This window comes from Corticium candelabrum, chromosome 12 (genome assembly GCF_963422355.1).
Source record: "Corticium candelabrum chromosome 12, ooCorCand1.1, whole genome shotgun sequence".
NCBI lineage: Eukaryota > Metazoa > Porifera > Homoscleromorpha > Homosclerophorida > Plakinidae > Corticium > Corticium candelabrum.
In genome coordinates, this window is record NC_085096.1 from 95,001 (window position 1) to 110,000 (window position 15,000).

General features: G+C 41.6%; 1 protein-coding gene across 2 annotated transcripts in view; it reads left to right on the forward strand.

Moving 5' to 3' along the window:
• Positions 1–15,000, forward strand: part of LOC134188215 (dynein axonemal heavy chain 1-like) — a 46,340-nt gene that overhangs the window by 27,198 nt on the left and 4,142 nt on the right. The window contains exons 34-51 of one of the 2 annotated variants that reach the window (XM_062656411.1): positions 1–45; positions 102–198; positions 452–571; positions 630–755; positions 1,870–1,920; positions 2,184–2,540; positions 2,662–2,853; positions 2,930–3,061; positions 3,217–4,110; positions 4,183–4,267; positions 4,327–4,478; positions 5,021–5,137; positions 5,205–5,287; positions 9,014–9,306; positions 9,421–9,563; positions 11,680–11,850; positions 12,714–12,893; positions 14,763–14,939. The exon at positions 1–45 is cut by the window's left edge and continues 50 nt beyond it. In XM_062656411.1, coding sequence (XP_062512395.1) covers positions 1–45; positions 102–198; positions 452–571; positions 630–755; positions 1,870–1,920; positions 2,184–2,540; positions 2,662–2,853; positions 2,930–3,061; positions 3,217–4,110; positions 4,183–4,267; positions 4,327–4,478; positions 5,021–5,137; positions 5,205–5,287; positions 9,014–9,306; positions 9,421–9,563; positions 11,680–11,850; positions 12,714–12,893; positions 14,763–14,939 — 3,415 coding nt within the window. Of the gene's footprint in view, positions 46–101; positions 199–451; positions 572–629; positions 756–1,869; positions 1,921–2,183; positions 2,541–2,661; positions 2,854–2,929; positions 3,062–3,216; positions 4,111–4,182; positions 4,268–4,326; positions 4,479–5,020; positions 5,138–5,204; positions 5,288–9,013; positions 9,307–9,420; positions 9,564–11,679; positions 11,851–12,713; positions 12,894–14,762 lie in introns of both variants that reach the window. The other variant, XM_062656412.1, reaches the window with a different exon arrangement.

Genomic DNA, 15,000 nt, shown 5'->3' on the forward strand with positions numbered 1-15,000 from the left:
TTATTTGGCTGAATGGTCACGTCACAACTACGTCACACCGACCAGGTTTTCTTATTTCTTTACATGCATTGAGTTGGTATTGCTATATGTTGTGGCTGTAGCTACTTGGAGCTGCTGGGAACATTCCAAAAACTCATCAAACTGAAAAAGACGGAAATCAGTCAGTTGAGATCAAGGACAAAAATGGGTCTTGACAAGGTGTGGTAGATGGATGTAATATTTACACACACACACACACACACACACACACACACACACACACACACACACACACACACACACACACACACACACACACACACACACACACACACACACACACACACACACACACACACACACACACACACACACACACACACACACACACAACACATGCACATGCACATGCACATGCACACACACACGCTCGCGCTCACCACACACTGTGGTTGACTCTTCGAATGTGTAGCTGTTAAGCACTGCAGAAGAGGTAAGCAAGTTGCAGGAAGATCTTGAGACAATGAGACCAATGTTAGAGCAAGCACAAGTGGAAACCGAACAGACAATGGAGCAGATCCAGAAAGACTCGGTCATACAGACAGTCAATAGTTTCCACATCTGTTGTTTGCAAGATGTGGATGTTGCAGGTGATTGCTAATGAGACGAAGGAAAAAGTGCAGATAGAAGAGATAGAGGCAACTAAGAAGGCAGAAGAGACATCAGAAATGGCTGCAGAGGCACAGAGAGATTTAGATGAGGCTTTACCAGCACTGGTAAGTGGTTTATGGTTTGTGGGAGACGTACACTTGAATGGCAGTCAGTGAACATGACTGAAGACGTACGGTCACATGAAATCACATGGAAACATGAATGACAAGCCTGTTGTCGTTTGAAAGCAACTGCATGTGTCGCATATGGGTACTAGAGACAGACAGACAGACAGACAGACAGACAGTTTATTATATTTGAACTCTTACTCTACCAATAACAATCGCTAACTTTACGTATGCATAACAATAATAGTAAATGAACAAAATGTTGAACGTCTTTATCATACAGAAAATCATCAAAATTGCACTTAGACAACTTCAACAACTTTTTAAAGACTGTACAACTACAGACAGTTGCTTTCTCCATCTATCTCTAAAGTCTGTTTTGCTGCTTTTTCCATTTGCATCTTTTGAAATTTTGGAGATCTTATCAAGATAGTCTTCAGCCAAGGGCCCCAAAAGCCAAAGTGTTCAAAAACCAGTGGAATACATGTTGTATCAGATCCTGCTATAGACTGCTGTTGACCATATTTTGTCATTTTGTGTTTTTCTCTCAACCGGACAGACGGACAGACAGACAGATGGATGGACAGACTGACAGACAGACAGACGAGTAGACTGACAGACAGACAAACAGACAGACGAATGGACGGTTGTACAGACAGACAGACAGACGGATGGATGGATGGACAGACAGACATGCAGACAGACAGACAGACAGATGGATGGACAGACTGACAGACAGACAGACGAGTGGACTGACAGACAGACAAACAGACAGACGAATGGACGGTTGGACAGACAGACAGACAGACAGACAGATGGATGGACAGACAGACAGACCTATTAGAACAATGGTGATTTGCTAATCCCTTTCACTGCTTTACATACGTAGATTTGGCACGAATAATATGTCTTTTCACTACCATAGTTACTACAGGCGCATGTGCAATCAAAATAAAAAAGGAATTGGTGCGCACGCTCCTGTCAAACAACTAATTTTGTTCTTGTGGCCTAATATATTAATTCAACACCATCAACAATGTATATACAACTGTCCTATGAATGACAAAATACATAACTTATTCAACTATATAATGAACACGTTTGATGTTAGGATGCAGCTGTTGCAAGTCTCAAATCACTAAACAAGAGTGATGTAACTGAGGTCAGGTTGATGTGACACAATGTCTGTGTGTGTGTGTGTGTGTGTGTGTGTGTGTGTGTGTGTGTGTGTGTGTGTGTGTCTGTGTGTCTGTGTGTGTGTGTGTGTGTGTGTGTGTCTGTGTGTTGTGTGTGCTTGCATGTGTGTGTGTGTGTGTGTGTGTGTGTGTGTGTGTGTGTGTGTGTGTGTCTGTGTCTGTGTCTGTGTGTAAACGCCAACTCATCTGATCATATTTGTGTTTCTCTATCATGCTAACGTTTGTTTAGATTCGTGGCTTTAATCATCCACCCAATGGTGTCCGTCTTGTTATTGAAGCCGTCTGCATTATGAAAGAGGTGAAGCCTAAGAAAGTAATGGGAGAGAAGAACATAAAGGTTGACGACTACTGGGAGCCGGGAAAGCTATTGGTGCAGGATCCCGCAAAGTTCCTTGACGGTCTCTTCAAATACGACAAAGATCACATTCCTGAGCATGTCATTCAGAAGATTTCAAAATACATTGATGATGAAGGGTTTACTCCAGTTGCTATTTCCAAAGTGTCATACGCTTGTACGTCTATATGCTCGTGGGTGAGAGCGATGTACAAGTATCACCACGTGGCAAAATCCGTTGCTCCCAAGAAGGTCAGTTTCTTGTCTTATTGAGGCATCACGCAATGTGTTAGTGTGTAATGTGTCAATTTCTGCACTTCTTATAATATCCTTAACCTTTAATTGCATGTTGATCATTTCATGTTGTTTATAGTTAAGACTTGCTGAAGCTCAAAAAGACCTTGACATGACAACGAAGCTTCTGAATACGGCTAAAGAGCGTCTGCAAGAAGTAGAAGAAGGAATAGCATCACTGCAACAGAAATATGAAGAGTGCATGGCCAAGAAGGAGGAACTACGAGAGAAATGTGACCTTTGCAGTGCACGACTTGGAAGAGCTGAACAGGTAAGTACAAATGATAATGGAAATACATCACAATTAGTGATGATGTTAAGTTAGATGTGTTGTTGTTATTGTACAGTTGATTGGTGGTTTGGCTGATGAGAAAGTTCGCTGGGCAGAATCTGTGTCTCTGTTTGATGCGCAGTTGACAAGTATTGTTGGTGATGTGTTGGTGTCTGCTGGTTCAGTTGCATACCTTGGACCATTTACTGTAAGGTTTTATCTATTGGTGATGTTTCCATTTTCTTACTCAACAGTACAATCTTATGAACATTTGCAGTTTGTTTGTTTGTTTGTTTGTTTGTTTGCTGATCTTGGTTTGTATCTTGATTGTTTACTTTCTTACTAATTAGTTCTCATTATTAGGGTGATTTTCGTAATGAGCTCATCTCAGACTGGATGAAAAAGCTTTCATCATATCAAGTTCAACACGACTCTAATGCTTCTCTTGTTCGCACTCTTGGTGATCCTGTTAAGATCCGCATGTGGCAGATAGCGGGTCTACCACGAGATTCCCTCAGTGTTGAGAATGGAGTTATTGTCCACTTTTCTCGTCGCTGGCCGCTCTTTATTGACCCACAAAGTCAGGCAAACAAGTGGATTAAATCTTTAGAGAAAGACAATGGTTTGGATGTTGTGAAACTAACTGATCGTGACTTCTTACGAAGTCTAGAAAACGCTGTTCGATTTGGAAAGCCTTGTCTTCTGGAAAATGTTGGAGAAGAGCTAGATCCAGCATTAGAGCCAATTCTTTTGAAGCAAACATTCAAACAAGCAGGATCAATGGTCATCAAGTTAGGAGACACAACAATTCCTTATCATGATGATTTTAAACTGTACATTACAAGTAAACTTCCTAACCCACATTATACACCTGAGGTGTCAGCAAAAGTTACTATTGTAAACTTCACTCTCTCACCAAGTGGATTGGAAGACCAGCTGCTGGCTCTTGTTGTTGCAGAAGAGAGACCAGATCTTGAGGAAGCAAAAAATCACTTGATCATCTCGAATGCAAGAATGAAGCAGGAACTGAAAGAGATTGAGGATAAAATATTGGAAAAGTTGTCTGTCTCAGAAGGCTCACCTGTGGATGATATCGATTTGATTGATACACTAGAAAAGTCAAAAGTAAAATCAGAGGAGATCAAAGCTAAGGTGATGGTAGCTGAAAAGACAGAGACGGACATTGACATAACACGAAGTCTCTACATTCCTGTGGCCGTCAGGACACAGATATTGTTCTTTTGTGTGACTGACTTGGTGAGTCTGTTTGTCAGTGTGTAGATTCGTCTCTATTATAATGAGAGTTGCCGTCTGGTGACCAATTTATAGGCAAGCATTGATCCAATGTATCAGTACTCACTTGAATGGTTTATCAACATATTTCTGAACAGCATTGCTAATGCAGCCTCATCAGGTAACGTCACAGTATCTATTGTTTACAACCATTTGTTCATGTCATACGTTTATTGTTAGATGTTGTTGAAGAACGTATCACAAGCATCAATGATTATTTTACGTTCAGCTTGTACAGCAATGTTTGTCGGTCGTTGTTTGAAAAGCACAAGCTACTTTTCTCCTTCTTGCTTTGCGTTCGAATTTTAATGAACGACAATCAGATAGACTTGGTGAGATATGAGGCTATGGTACAGAGGACAGGGATCAGTAGAATGAGTGATAAACAAGTGTCATAGATGTGTGAGATACTAAAGTGATATAGAGACATGAATACAGCAGACTTACTGATAAACACATGGTGGACAGTTGACAGACACGTGGACAAACAGACAGACACACTGAGATGGACGAATGATAAAACAGGCTGATAGACAAATCATTGAAATGGCAAGATGCTCAATTAGCAGACAATCCAGCAGGTTGAGTAACACATTGTTATAATGGTCATTCACGTTCATTTACTAACTAATTGATACATTGTCATTGTGTGTGTACGCAGTGTGTGCGTGCGTGTGTGTGTGTGTGTGTGTGTGTGTGTCTGTGTCTGTGTCTGTGTCTGTGTCTGTGTCTGTGTCTGTGTCTGTGTGTCTGTGTGTATGCATGTGTGTGTGTCTGTGTGTGTGTGTGCGTGCGCGCGCGTGCGTGCGTGTGTGTCTGTGTGTGTGTGTATGATTCCTTCCATTGGATGACATTGTCTTTGTTTCATCTGCAGAATGAATATCGTCATCTCATCGCAGGTGGCACCACAGCTTCCAAAACTCTTCCAAATCCGTCACCTGAATGGCTCTCTGATCGTTCCTGGACAGAAATCCTAACTCTGCCATGTCTTGTAATTACAACACGACCATTTGTGTGTTTCTCTGTGTATTGATCATTATATTTGTGTGTTTCTATAGCCTGCATTTGTGACATTCGCAGAAGACTTTGGTAAAGACCTTGAAGGATTCAAATGTATCTTTGACAGCGAAGAGCCTCATAGGTTTGCATGTTTTGTGTATATGAAGAGACAGACAGTACGTTGATACAAAACAAAGTACACTTGGAAACAGACGGACAGGAACAACAACAGAACGGTATGGAAGGAAAGACTAACGGATGGGTGAGTGGACACACTGAAAGACAGACAGACAGATCCCGGATAAAGAGTGGCGGACCACACATTTCTAGTCTCTTCGTCTCAAGGATCAAGGAGAAGAGTTTTCAAGTCGTTGTCCAAGTCATCGTTCGCGGCTTCGGCCGCCAACGCCGTTTATGACTCCGTTGGCCATTGGGGCCCCCTTTCGTGTTTGATCGTTTGTTTGCTCACCTTTCCATCTGCACAGTCTGCTGTCTACAAGTCATTGTTTGGTACTTCCCTCTTCATGTCTTTGCACCAACATTTCCTTTGTTTGGGCGTCGTCATCATGGATTGCACGCATCTTTATCTCGCGTCAGCGCTAGGCGTCTTCTACGGTGGCCATGCACGTCGTGATGTCTTCCTCTACCCATATTGTCTACTTTTCTGTATCAACGTTGTCATCATGGATTGTACACAACTTTACCTCGCGTCAGCGCTAGGCGTCTTCTATGGTGGCCGTGCACATTGTGATGTCCATCCATGTTATCCAGAAGACAGACAGACAGTGTTCAGTTTTTGTTTTTTAGTTGTCATTGTAATTTAGTGTATTGTGCTTTACTTAGTTTGATTTAGCCTGTAATAGTTCTGATTTATGAAAATATAACACCATTGACAGACAGGCAGACAGACACATAGACAGACAGACAGACAGGTAGGCAGGTATACAGACAGACAGACGGGTAGGCAGGCATACAGACTGACAGGCAGACAGACACACAGACAGACGGGTGGGTAGACAAACAGCCAGACAGACAGACAAAAAGACAGGCGGGTAGGCAGGCAAGCAGAAGGACAGACAGGATGGCAACCAGAATAGTAGAAAGACAGATGATTTCATAGACAAACAGACAAACAAATAGACAGACAGACAGACAAACAGACAGAAATGTAACGTAGAGTTTGTGCTTCAATAAATGACATGGACAGACAGACAAACAGATTTGTTTTATTGTCATCAAACGTCACTACTTACATCACTTGCTGCAGTACTAAAAGTTCTACTTTCCTACTGTTCTTCGTTTTAATTAATGAATAGAACTATGAATGGCTTTGTCCATCTCTAGCTTGTCTTGTCCATCCAAACAATTCAATGAAAGCCTAGATAGCTTTCTTAAAACAACTCTACTGTTACATTTCTGAATAATCACAGAAAATCTTCTTCTCCAATAGCTTCTAAACGCTGCTTCATTTTTCCTTCCCAGCATGTCTTTGGACTTCTTTGCAAGTTCATTTAAAAATTCCTCTGCTTTGGGTCCCCAACGACCAAAGTGTTCGAACACCAGAGGAGTAACAAAAGGCTTAGAACCATCTGGTAATGATTCTTTGCGATACTTTACTTCCTTCCTTGCCTCTCGTTTTGTTGCTGCATATCCACATGTCGTGGACGCTCCCTTGATGGTATCTTTGCTCCAGGGATGAGCCATAGCAACATCTATCTCTTTTGTTGTTCCTGAGTCTACGTCGTAAAATGTGATGTCTGGTCTATCTTCGGTGTGGATGTATCTGTGTCTTGGCTCAATCTGGTGGCATATGAGCAAATCGCTGAGACACTCGCTCCATCCAGAAACTAGGGTGTTGTGCGTCCAGACAGGACCTCCCCCATACTTACATGTAATCAAGTGATATCCTTCTCTGTCCAGCTCTGCTCCACACTCACATTTTACAAGGAGCTGACTGAATGGCAGACAGACACCCAACCTCAGACAAGACGCTAGACGAAATTCATTCTGCTTTAGTGCGTGCTTGTCTGAAGTGGGGACTGTTTCAAGCCATCCTCCCGCCCCTCGTCCTTGCAAGGATCTCATTCTTCCCGCGTCCTTTTCCTCAACTATTCTATTGGTAAATGTTGCTGCTTCCATGCAGGAAATGTCCGTTGATAAACGATGCTGTAGTTTCCTGGGGTTCTTGATCATCTCCTCTAGAGTGTGATATATAACTTCTTCTTCATCGTCCAAGTTTGACTTGGGAGGAAGATTAGACACTGCTTGATACAAGGTTGACCTTATGGTAGAGGAATCATTCTTAGGGCTGCTTTGATAGAGATTTTCTAAGTCCCGACACATTGATGGAAATCTATTGGGGAGTTCTTTAAGTGAGTGTGCCCATGCTGCCAAAAATGCAGCAGGAGCTGTACCTCGAATTGACGTGAGCCCGAATCCACCGAATTTAATTTTCAGGGATGCTTGTTTCCACTTGGTGTCGTCCAACCGATCCAATCCTATGATGTCAGTGAAAGTCTTTCTGGTAAGGAGGTCATGGATACCCGCAGCTTCTGATACATCCCTGGGAGATACAGTCCTGGCAAGATGATTCATTTTTGGGACGTGGCAATGTCTGAGTAACAGAAGACTGCACTGAGGATCATCAAGATCTTTTAGCTTAGAGCAAAGTGAACTGCCATCCTGTGCTACCCTTGTACAACTTGATTGGATGTAACTAGGTGCGCCTATAGGCGTCCCCAACACATGGACTCCTACTCTTGTAATAGGAACTGTTGTAGCGAAGTGCTCTGGCGCATCTGGGTAATACAGCTTGCATTTCTCGTCTCGTATAGTCAGGCCAACATCTTTGAGGGAGCCTTTTACATCATCAAAGACTGAGATGGAAGATTCAGGCAAACCAACAACATATACGTCATCCAAATACGCCAGCATAGTTGTATCTTGATGACGGTCTTGAACTGAGGCAATGATTGGTTGTAAAGCAATTGAGAACAGGACTGGACCAAGAGGGTCACCCTGGTGAACTCCTTCCTCTGATTGTAGTTTCACTATATCTTTCCCCTTGACATAAATCAAGGTACTCGGACTGTCATACATTTGTCTCACGTGATGGTATATTTCAGGAAACACTTTCATGACCTGACTTAGAATACTGTCTCTCGATACTGAATTGAAGGCATTTTTGACATCGGTACAGAGAACAGACAAGCCTGGGTTATTCTCCATAAGGAATGAAAGGTGATGAACTAAAAGCTCAGCCCCACCAGGTGTTGCAATTCCATGTTGAATTGGCTTGAAGTAAGAAGCAAAAGAACTATTCATCTGGCTACAAATAGCCTTAGCAGTAGCTCTTCGAATCACTTCACCAATCGCAATAGGTCTAACATCATCGTTTGCTTTAGGTAAGGCGATGAGACGAGACGCTGTCAGGAGAGGCAAGACTGAATTTGGAACTTTGCCTCCAGCGATTAGAGAACACACTAGATATAGCAGTTCGCAAGTTAAGTCATTCTCCAAAAGAGTATTCAGGTGCTCATAACGCCAGCCAGAAGGGCCAGCACCACTTCCTCTTGGTGCTTTCCTGATTGCATTGAAAAATGCCTCCTTTTTCAGAGAAATGGGATTAACTGAATCTGACTCCATTTTTGAGGTTTCCTCTGGTCGATGTGAAGATATCATACGATGTGGATGCTTGGATAGTAACTGTGCCACTGTGTCGTCTGTAGCAGGGGCAAAACCCTGACTAGTTAGAACTCTTGATGCACGTGACAATTCTCCACAATGAACAGACAGACAGACAGACAAACAGACAGATAGAAAGACAAATAATCAAATACTACAGCACTAATCATCAAACTTTCATCAGGGAACCTCTTCCCGGTCAATGGAATGAATCTCTGAGCAAGTTTCAACAATTACTTGTTCTTCGTTGTTTGAGGGCAGACAAAGTGACGAATGCCATGCAAGACTTTGTGTCTAAAAGACTAGGCCAACGCTTCATTGAACCACAGACTGCAGACCTTCTACTTGCCTACAAGGATTCATCTCCAATGTGCCCTCTCATATTTGTATTGTCAGTGGGAACTGATCCTGCAGCTGATTTGTACAAGTTTGCGGAAGAGATGAAGTTTTCAAAGAAACTGTCTGCTATTTCACTCGGTAAGTTATGTAGCTTTCTAATACTCTAATACGTACACTATAGATATGCATGTCTCTATTGCAGTAGACAAACTGTATTGCAAGTTGCATCCTTCTAATGTTCTTGTGTTTTAGGTCAAGGGCAAGGTCCGATTGCTGAAACGATGATGAAGAGTGCAATGGAAAGAGGCAAGTGGATTTTCTTCCAGAATTGCCATTTAGCTCCGAGCTGGATGCCGTCGCTTGAGAGACTTATCGAACAGATTGACAGTGACAAGGTACGTTTTTGATAGAATGACTCACTTGTTCTGTTGCTTGTCTGTCTGTTTTAATTAACTCTGTTTTGCTTGTGTGTGTGTGTGTGTGTGTGTGTGTGTGTGTGTGTGTGTGTGTGTGTGTGTGTGTGTGTGTGTGTGTCTGTGTCTGTGTCTGTGTCTGTGTCTGTGTCTGTGTCTGTGTGTGTCTGTGTGTGTCTGTCTGTCTGCCTGTCTGTGTCTGTGTGTGTATGTGTGTGTATGTGTGTCTGTCTGTTTGTCTGTCAGTCTGTTTGTCTGTCTGTCCAATACATATATTTTCAACATTGAAATCTACAATCAACACAACTAAGCAACTCTACTGTCCCAATCGCACAAAGTCTCTACCAAACTAAAACTCTACAGAAACCAGCCCTATATAGGGCTGTACAGTAAAGCACATTAATAATTGTGTGTATTGTTCATTCTCTTCACTTTCCTTGTATGTTCCAATAAGCGGGATGTCTTCCTGGTAATCACTCTAGCGTTACATTGTTGTAACTGAACTGATAAACGTTGTCTCCAATATGTTGTAAAATTGGATGCATTCTGATGATTGTCCTCATCATAAGACATGAGAGAAAGAGTCTTTAAAAACTGTTGAGCCTCATCACCCCATCTGCCATAATGTTCAAATACCAAAGGGATTGCTGTTGGTGCATACCCTCCTGGTAGCAGTTGGGAGTCATACTTTGTATGTTTGATCTTTTCTCTTCTGGATGCGGCAGCACCATCAACATAAGCAGCTCTAGATAGGATGTCTTTGCTGAATGGATGTGATAGAGCATGCAATGTCTAATTCTGCTGCTGGCGTGCAGAATGATTCCGCAACATAGATGTCTGGCCTTCCACTGGAAGTGGTGTAGCGATCTTTAGGCTCAATGTAGTACGGTACATGTAACTGGCTGAGACAATCTGCCCACACAGAAACTATACAGTTGTGAGACCACACTGGTCCACCTCCAAATTTACAAGTCAACAGATGATACCCTTCTCTATCGATCGTTTTTCCACGTTCACATTCATACTCATCTGCCAACAAAGGCAAGGGCATTGCCATTCCCAACCTCATGAATGTCGCCACGTGGAAATTTCCAGGTAAAATTGCGAGATTCTGGGTTGATGGAGTGGCATTTAGCCAAGAGCCTGCACTTTTTCCTTGCAAGGAACGTAATCTTGTTGAATCCTTTCCAGATTCTTTATCCAATAAAATATTGACTTGAGCTTTCATGACCTTATCTATCAGATGATGTTGCAGACGCTTAGTACTAGACAATAGATCATTCATTGATTGATCAGGATCTAAACATTCATGAAGAATGTGCCCTACAGAATTTTCAGGACTTTTTGAGGATAACAAAACATCAATCTGAGGTTCTAAAGCTACAAAACGTTTTGGCAGCTCATGCACAGAATGAGCCCACGAGGACACAAAAATCAAGTTTGATATTTCCTGTAATGATGTCAAGCCAAAACCACCATATCTGATAGGCAAGGTTGCTTGCTTCCACTTTTCATCAGTAAGGGCAGAAATTTCTAACAAATTTGAAAATGTAGAGCGAGATAGATGATCATGAAGAACTGCAGCAGCTTGCATGCTTTTGGGTTTAACACTTCAAGATAAGTAAAACATTCTTGGTAAGTGACAGAGTCTTAGCAATAACATAGCTTCTTGAGTTCCTAAAGTGAGTAATTGATGGCATAAATTTTCTCCATGTTTAGCAATAGTAACACATGTCTGTGACATGAAATCTTCCTTTCCAACAGGAATTCCCAGAATAGATATTCCTTCTGTTGTGATAGGAATAGATGTATGTGACTCGATCTCGACAGATGAAGGGTTGTAAATTTCACACTTGGTATCCTGAATGTCCAAACCAATATTATGGAACATAGGCTTCAGGTCTTCAAAGACTGCCAAGACATTATCTGTCTGTCTGTCTGTCCATCTGTTTGTCTGTCAGTTTGTCTGTCTGTCTGTTTGTCTGTCTGTCTGTCTGTCCATCTGTTTGTCTGTCTGTCTTTCCGTTTGTTCATCTGTCTGTCTGTCTCTCTCTCTCTCTGTCTATCTGTTGTCTGTTTTCTATTGTTTTTCTTGTAGGTTCATCGTGACTTCAGATTGTGGCTGACCAGCATGCCGAGTCCCAAGTTCCCAGTCGCTATCCTTCAGAATGGATCCAAGATGACTGTTGAGCCGCCACGTGGAATCAAGGCAAACCTCCTTCAGTCATTTTCAAGTTTCAGTGACGATTTTCTCAACTCATGCTCAAAAGTACGTTTTCTTACATTCCGACTTTTATGTTGCATGTTTGCTTATCGGCTAGTCTGTTTGTATGTTTATTTGTGTATCTGTTTTCTGTTTTTTTCTGTTTATCTGTTTGTATGTCTGTCTTGTTGTCTGTCTGTTTGTTTGTCCGTTTTGTTTTTCATTTATATGTTTGTTTGTCTGTTTGTTTGTTTTTGTTTGTTTGTTTTTGTTTGTTTTTGTTTGTTTTTGTTTGTTTGTCTGTTTGTTTTTGTTTGTTTGTTTTTGTTTGTTTGTCTGTTTGTTTGTTTGTCTGTTTGTTTGTCTGTGTGTTTGTCTGTTTGTTTGTTTTTGCTTGTTTGTCTGTTTGTTTGTTTTTGCTTGTTTGTCTGTTTGTTTGTTTGTCTGTTTGTTTGTCTGTGTGTTTGTCTGTTTGTTTGTCTGTCTGTTTGTATGTCTGTTTTTGTTTGTGTGTCTGTTTGTTTGTCTGTTTGTTTGTCTGTTTGTTTGTTTGTTAATTTCATTTATTGAAACGCAAACTCTACGTTACATTTCTAACACTAAATACAAGAAATCTACTGAGTTCAGCTTTAGTTTAATGCAAACTACTTTGGTAGTCTCTATTGTGTGTGTTCTCATCTTCTTCTCCAGGGAAGACACGTGTCAGCTTGTGGAGAATGACTCTAGTGTTTGTTTGTCTGTTTGTTTGTCTGTCTGTTTGTCTGTTTGCTGTCATTTGTTTGTCTGTATCTGTCTGTTTATCTTTTAGTCTGTTTGCTGATTGGTTATACATGTCTGTCCATCAGTATGACTGTTTCTCCTTTACTACGTTTGTCCTTTCTGTTACTCCCTTTTGATTTCCTTGTCTTACTTCTTTGATTTTTTCATAGCCAACTGTGTTTCGTGCGTTGCTTCTCTCTCTGTGTCTTTTCCATGGCGTCACACTAGAACGTCGCAAGTTTGGTGCTCTGGGCTTCAACATTCCGTACGAATTCACCATCGGTGACCTACGCATCTGCATCAGTCAACTGAAAATGTTTCTTGACGAATACAGCGAGGTGCCATACAAGGTGAACTATGCATAACATTTTATTGTATGTCAGTTGATGTGTGTGCATGTACATTACAATAAAATAGTTCTGTCTGTCTGTCTGTCTGTCTGTCTGTCTGTCTGTCTGTCTGTCTGTCTGTCAATACATATATTTTCAAACATTGAACTATTATACATCAACTGCAAATCACTAAAGTAAAGTCCAACTACACAGCAATTACAAGCTCCTAAAGTCTTCAAACTACAGCTGCATGCACAAGAAAGAGTACTACAAGCTAGAAAGTAGAGTTGAAGTGTCCAACAGTGAGAAACAGATAGAAACACGATGATTGCGATCTCCACAGAAGACGCACTAGACCACAATATGGACAATTTAGGTAAAGCTGCGATCATCCAATGGAGACTGAAGCCATCAGAGAAAAGGCTGAAAACTGAGGAAAGCAAATGAAGATGAAGAGGATGACAACCGTACTCGTGAAAGACACACTAGGCCACGTAAATGTGGGCAAGGTAAGGCTGCAATCCATCCACGAAACACTGAAGCCATGCAAGAGAAATTCAGATGAAGACAGACGTGATGACAGCATAATCGCACAGACGCACAGCGGCACTAGACCACATGCAAGTGGCCAAGGTAAGGCTGCAAGACATCCAACAGAATCTGAAGCCATCGAAGAGACAAACAGGCATAGACATGTGCACAGAGTCGGTGGCAGCAAAGTGTGATTTCACTTTAGTAACATAAATGAAGAAACGACAACACAGACAACAACAAGAGTGTTCATTCCAGATAATGGGACCCCAACATTGAACTTGGTATGATGCAAGAAGTGATAGTGGCAGACACCACCAACGCAACAAAACCTTTCAAAAAAACACTGCTGCTTTGTTGCTTTAATTCTTCTTTCTTCTACGAAGAAGAACTGCTTGACGCTCCAGATCCGGGACTCTGTGTCTGTCTGTCTGTCTGTCTGTCTGTCTGTCTGTCTGTCTGCCTGCCTGCCTGTCTGTCTGTCTGTTTGCATATCTGTCTATCTGTCTGCATGTCTGTCTCTCTGTTTGTCTGCCTGGCTGTTTGGCTGGCTGTCTGCATGTCTTTCTGTCTGTCTGTCTGTCTGTCTGTCTGTCTGTCTGTCTGTCTGTCAATACATATATTTCCATTACAATGAAATTTCCATCAAACTCTAACAGCAAACCTAAAGTCCACTACATAGTAATTACTACATAATACATTAGCCCCATATGGGGGATAAAACTTAAAGAAGCTACTTAACTACAAGTTGTGCAAAGTCAGTGTTTCTACTAAGGGTCTTAGGTCTAGAACCGATCATCATGAGTTTTCTTGTCAGCACACTTGCATTGCAACGTTGCAGTTGAATTGAAAACCGTCTCCTCCATTGTGTCTTAAAGTCCGCAACATTTGTTCGTTCGTTCTCATCTCTCCACATACTTGCAATTGCATTAAAGTAATTAGTGGCTCTTTCTCTTTGTTTGTCTGTCTGTTTGTCTGTCTGTTTGTCTGTCTGTCTGTTTGTTTTTTGATTTTCTATATGATAAAGACGTTCAACATTTTGTTCATTGACTGTTATTGTTATGCATACATAAAGTTAGCGATTGTTATTGGTAGAGTAAGAGTTCAAATATAACAATCTGTCTGCATGTCTGTCTGTCTGTTTGTGTTTGTATGTTTGTCTGTCTGTCTGTTTATGCTCATACGCTTGTTAGTTGTTGTGGCTGTATGGAAGAATAAACCACTGTTTGTCTGTCTGTCTGCCTGTCTGTCTGTCTGTTTGTTTGTCTGTCCATCTGTTTATTGAAGAATAAAATACAACTCATTGGGTATGTTTGTGTTTTGTCTCATTGTATTGCTGCATGTTTGTGTATGTAGGTGTTGTCGTATACTGCTGGTCACATTAACATTGGTGGTCGTGTCACTGACGATTGGGACAGACGCTGCATCATGCACGTTCTACAAGATTATTACAACCCGGACGTTCTCAACGAGCAACATAAGTATTCAGAGTCGGGAGTATTTCATCAGCTGCCAGGAAACGCTGATCATGCGGTTTGTGTGCTTTCTCTCGTAGCAAATGTTTGGCCTTGTTTGCCTTGCTTATAGCTGCCAC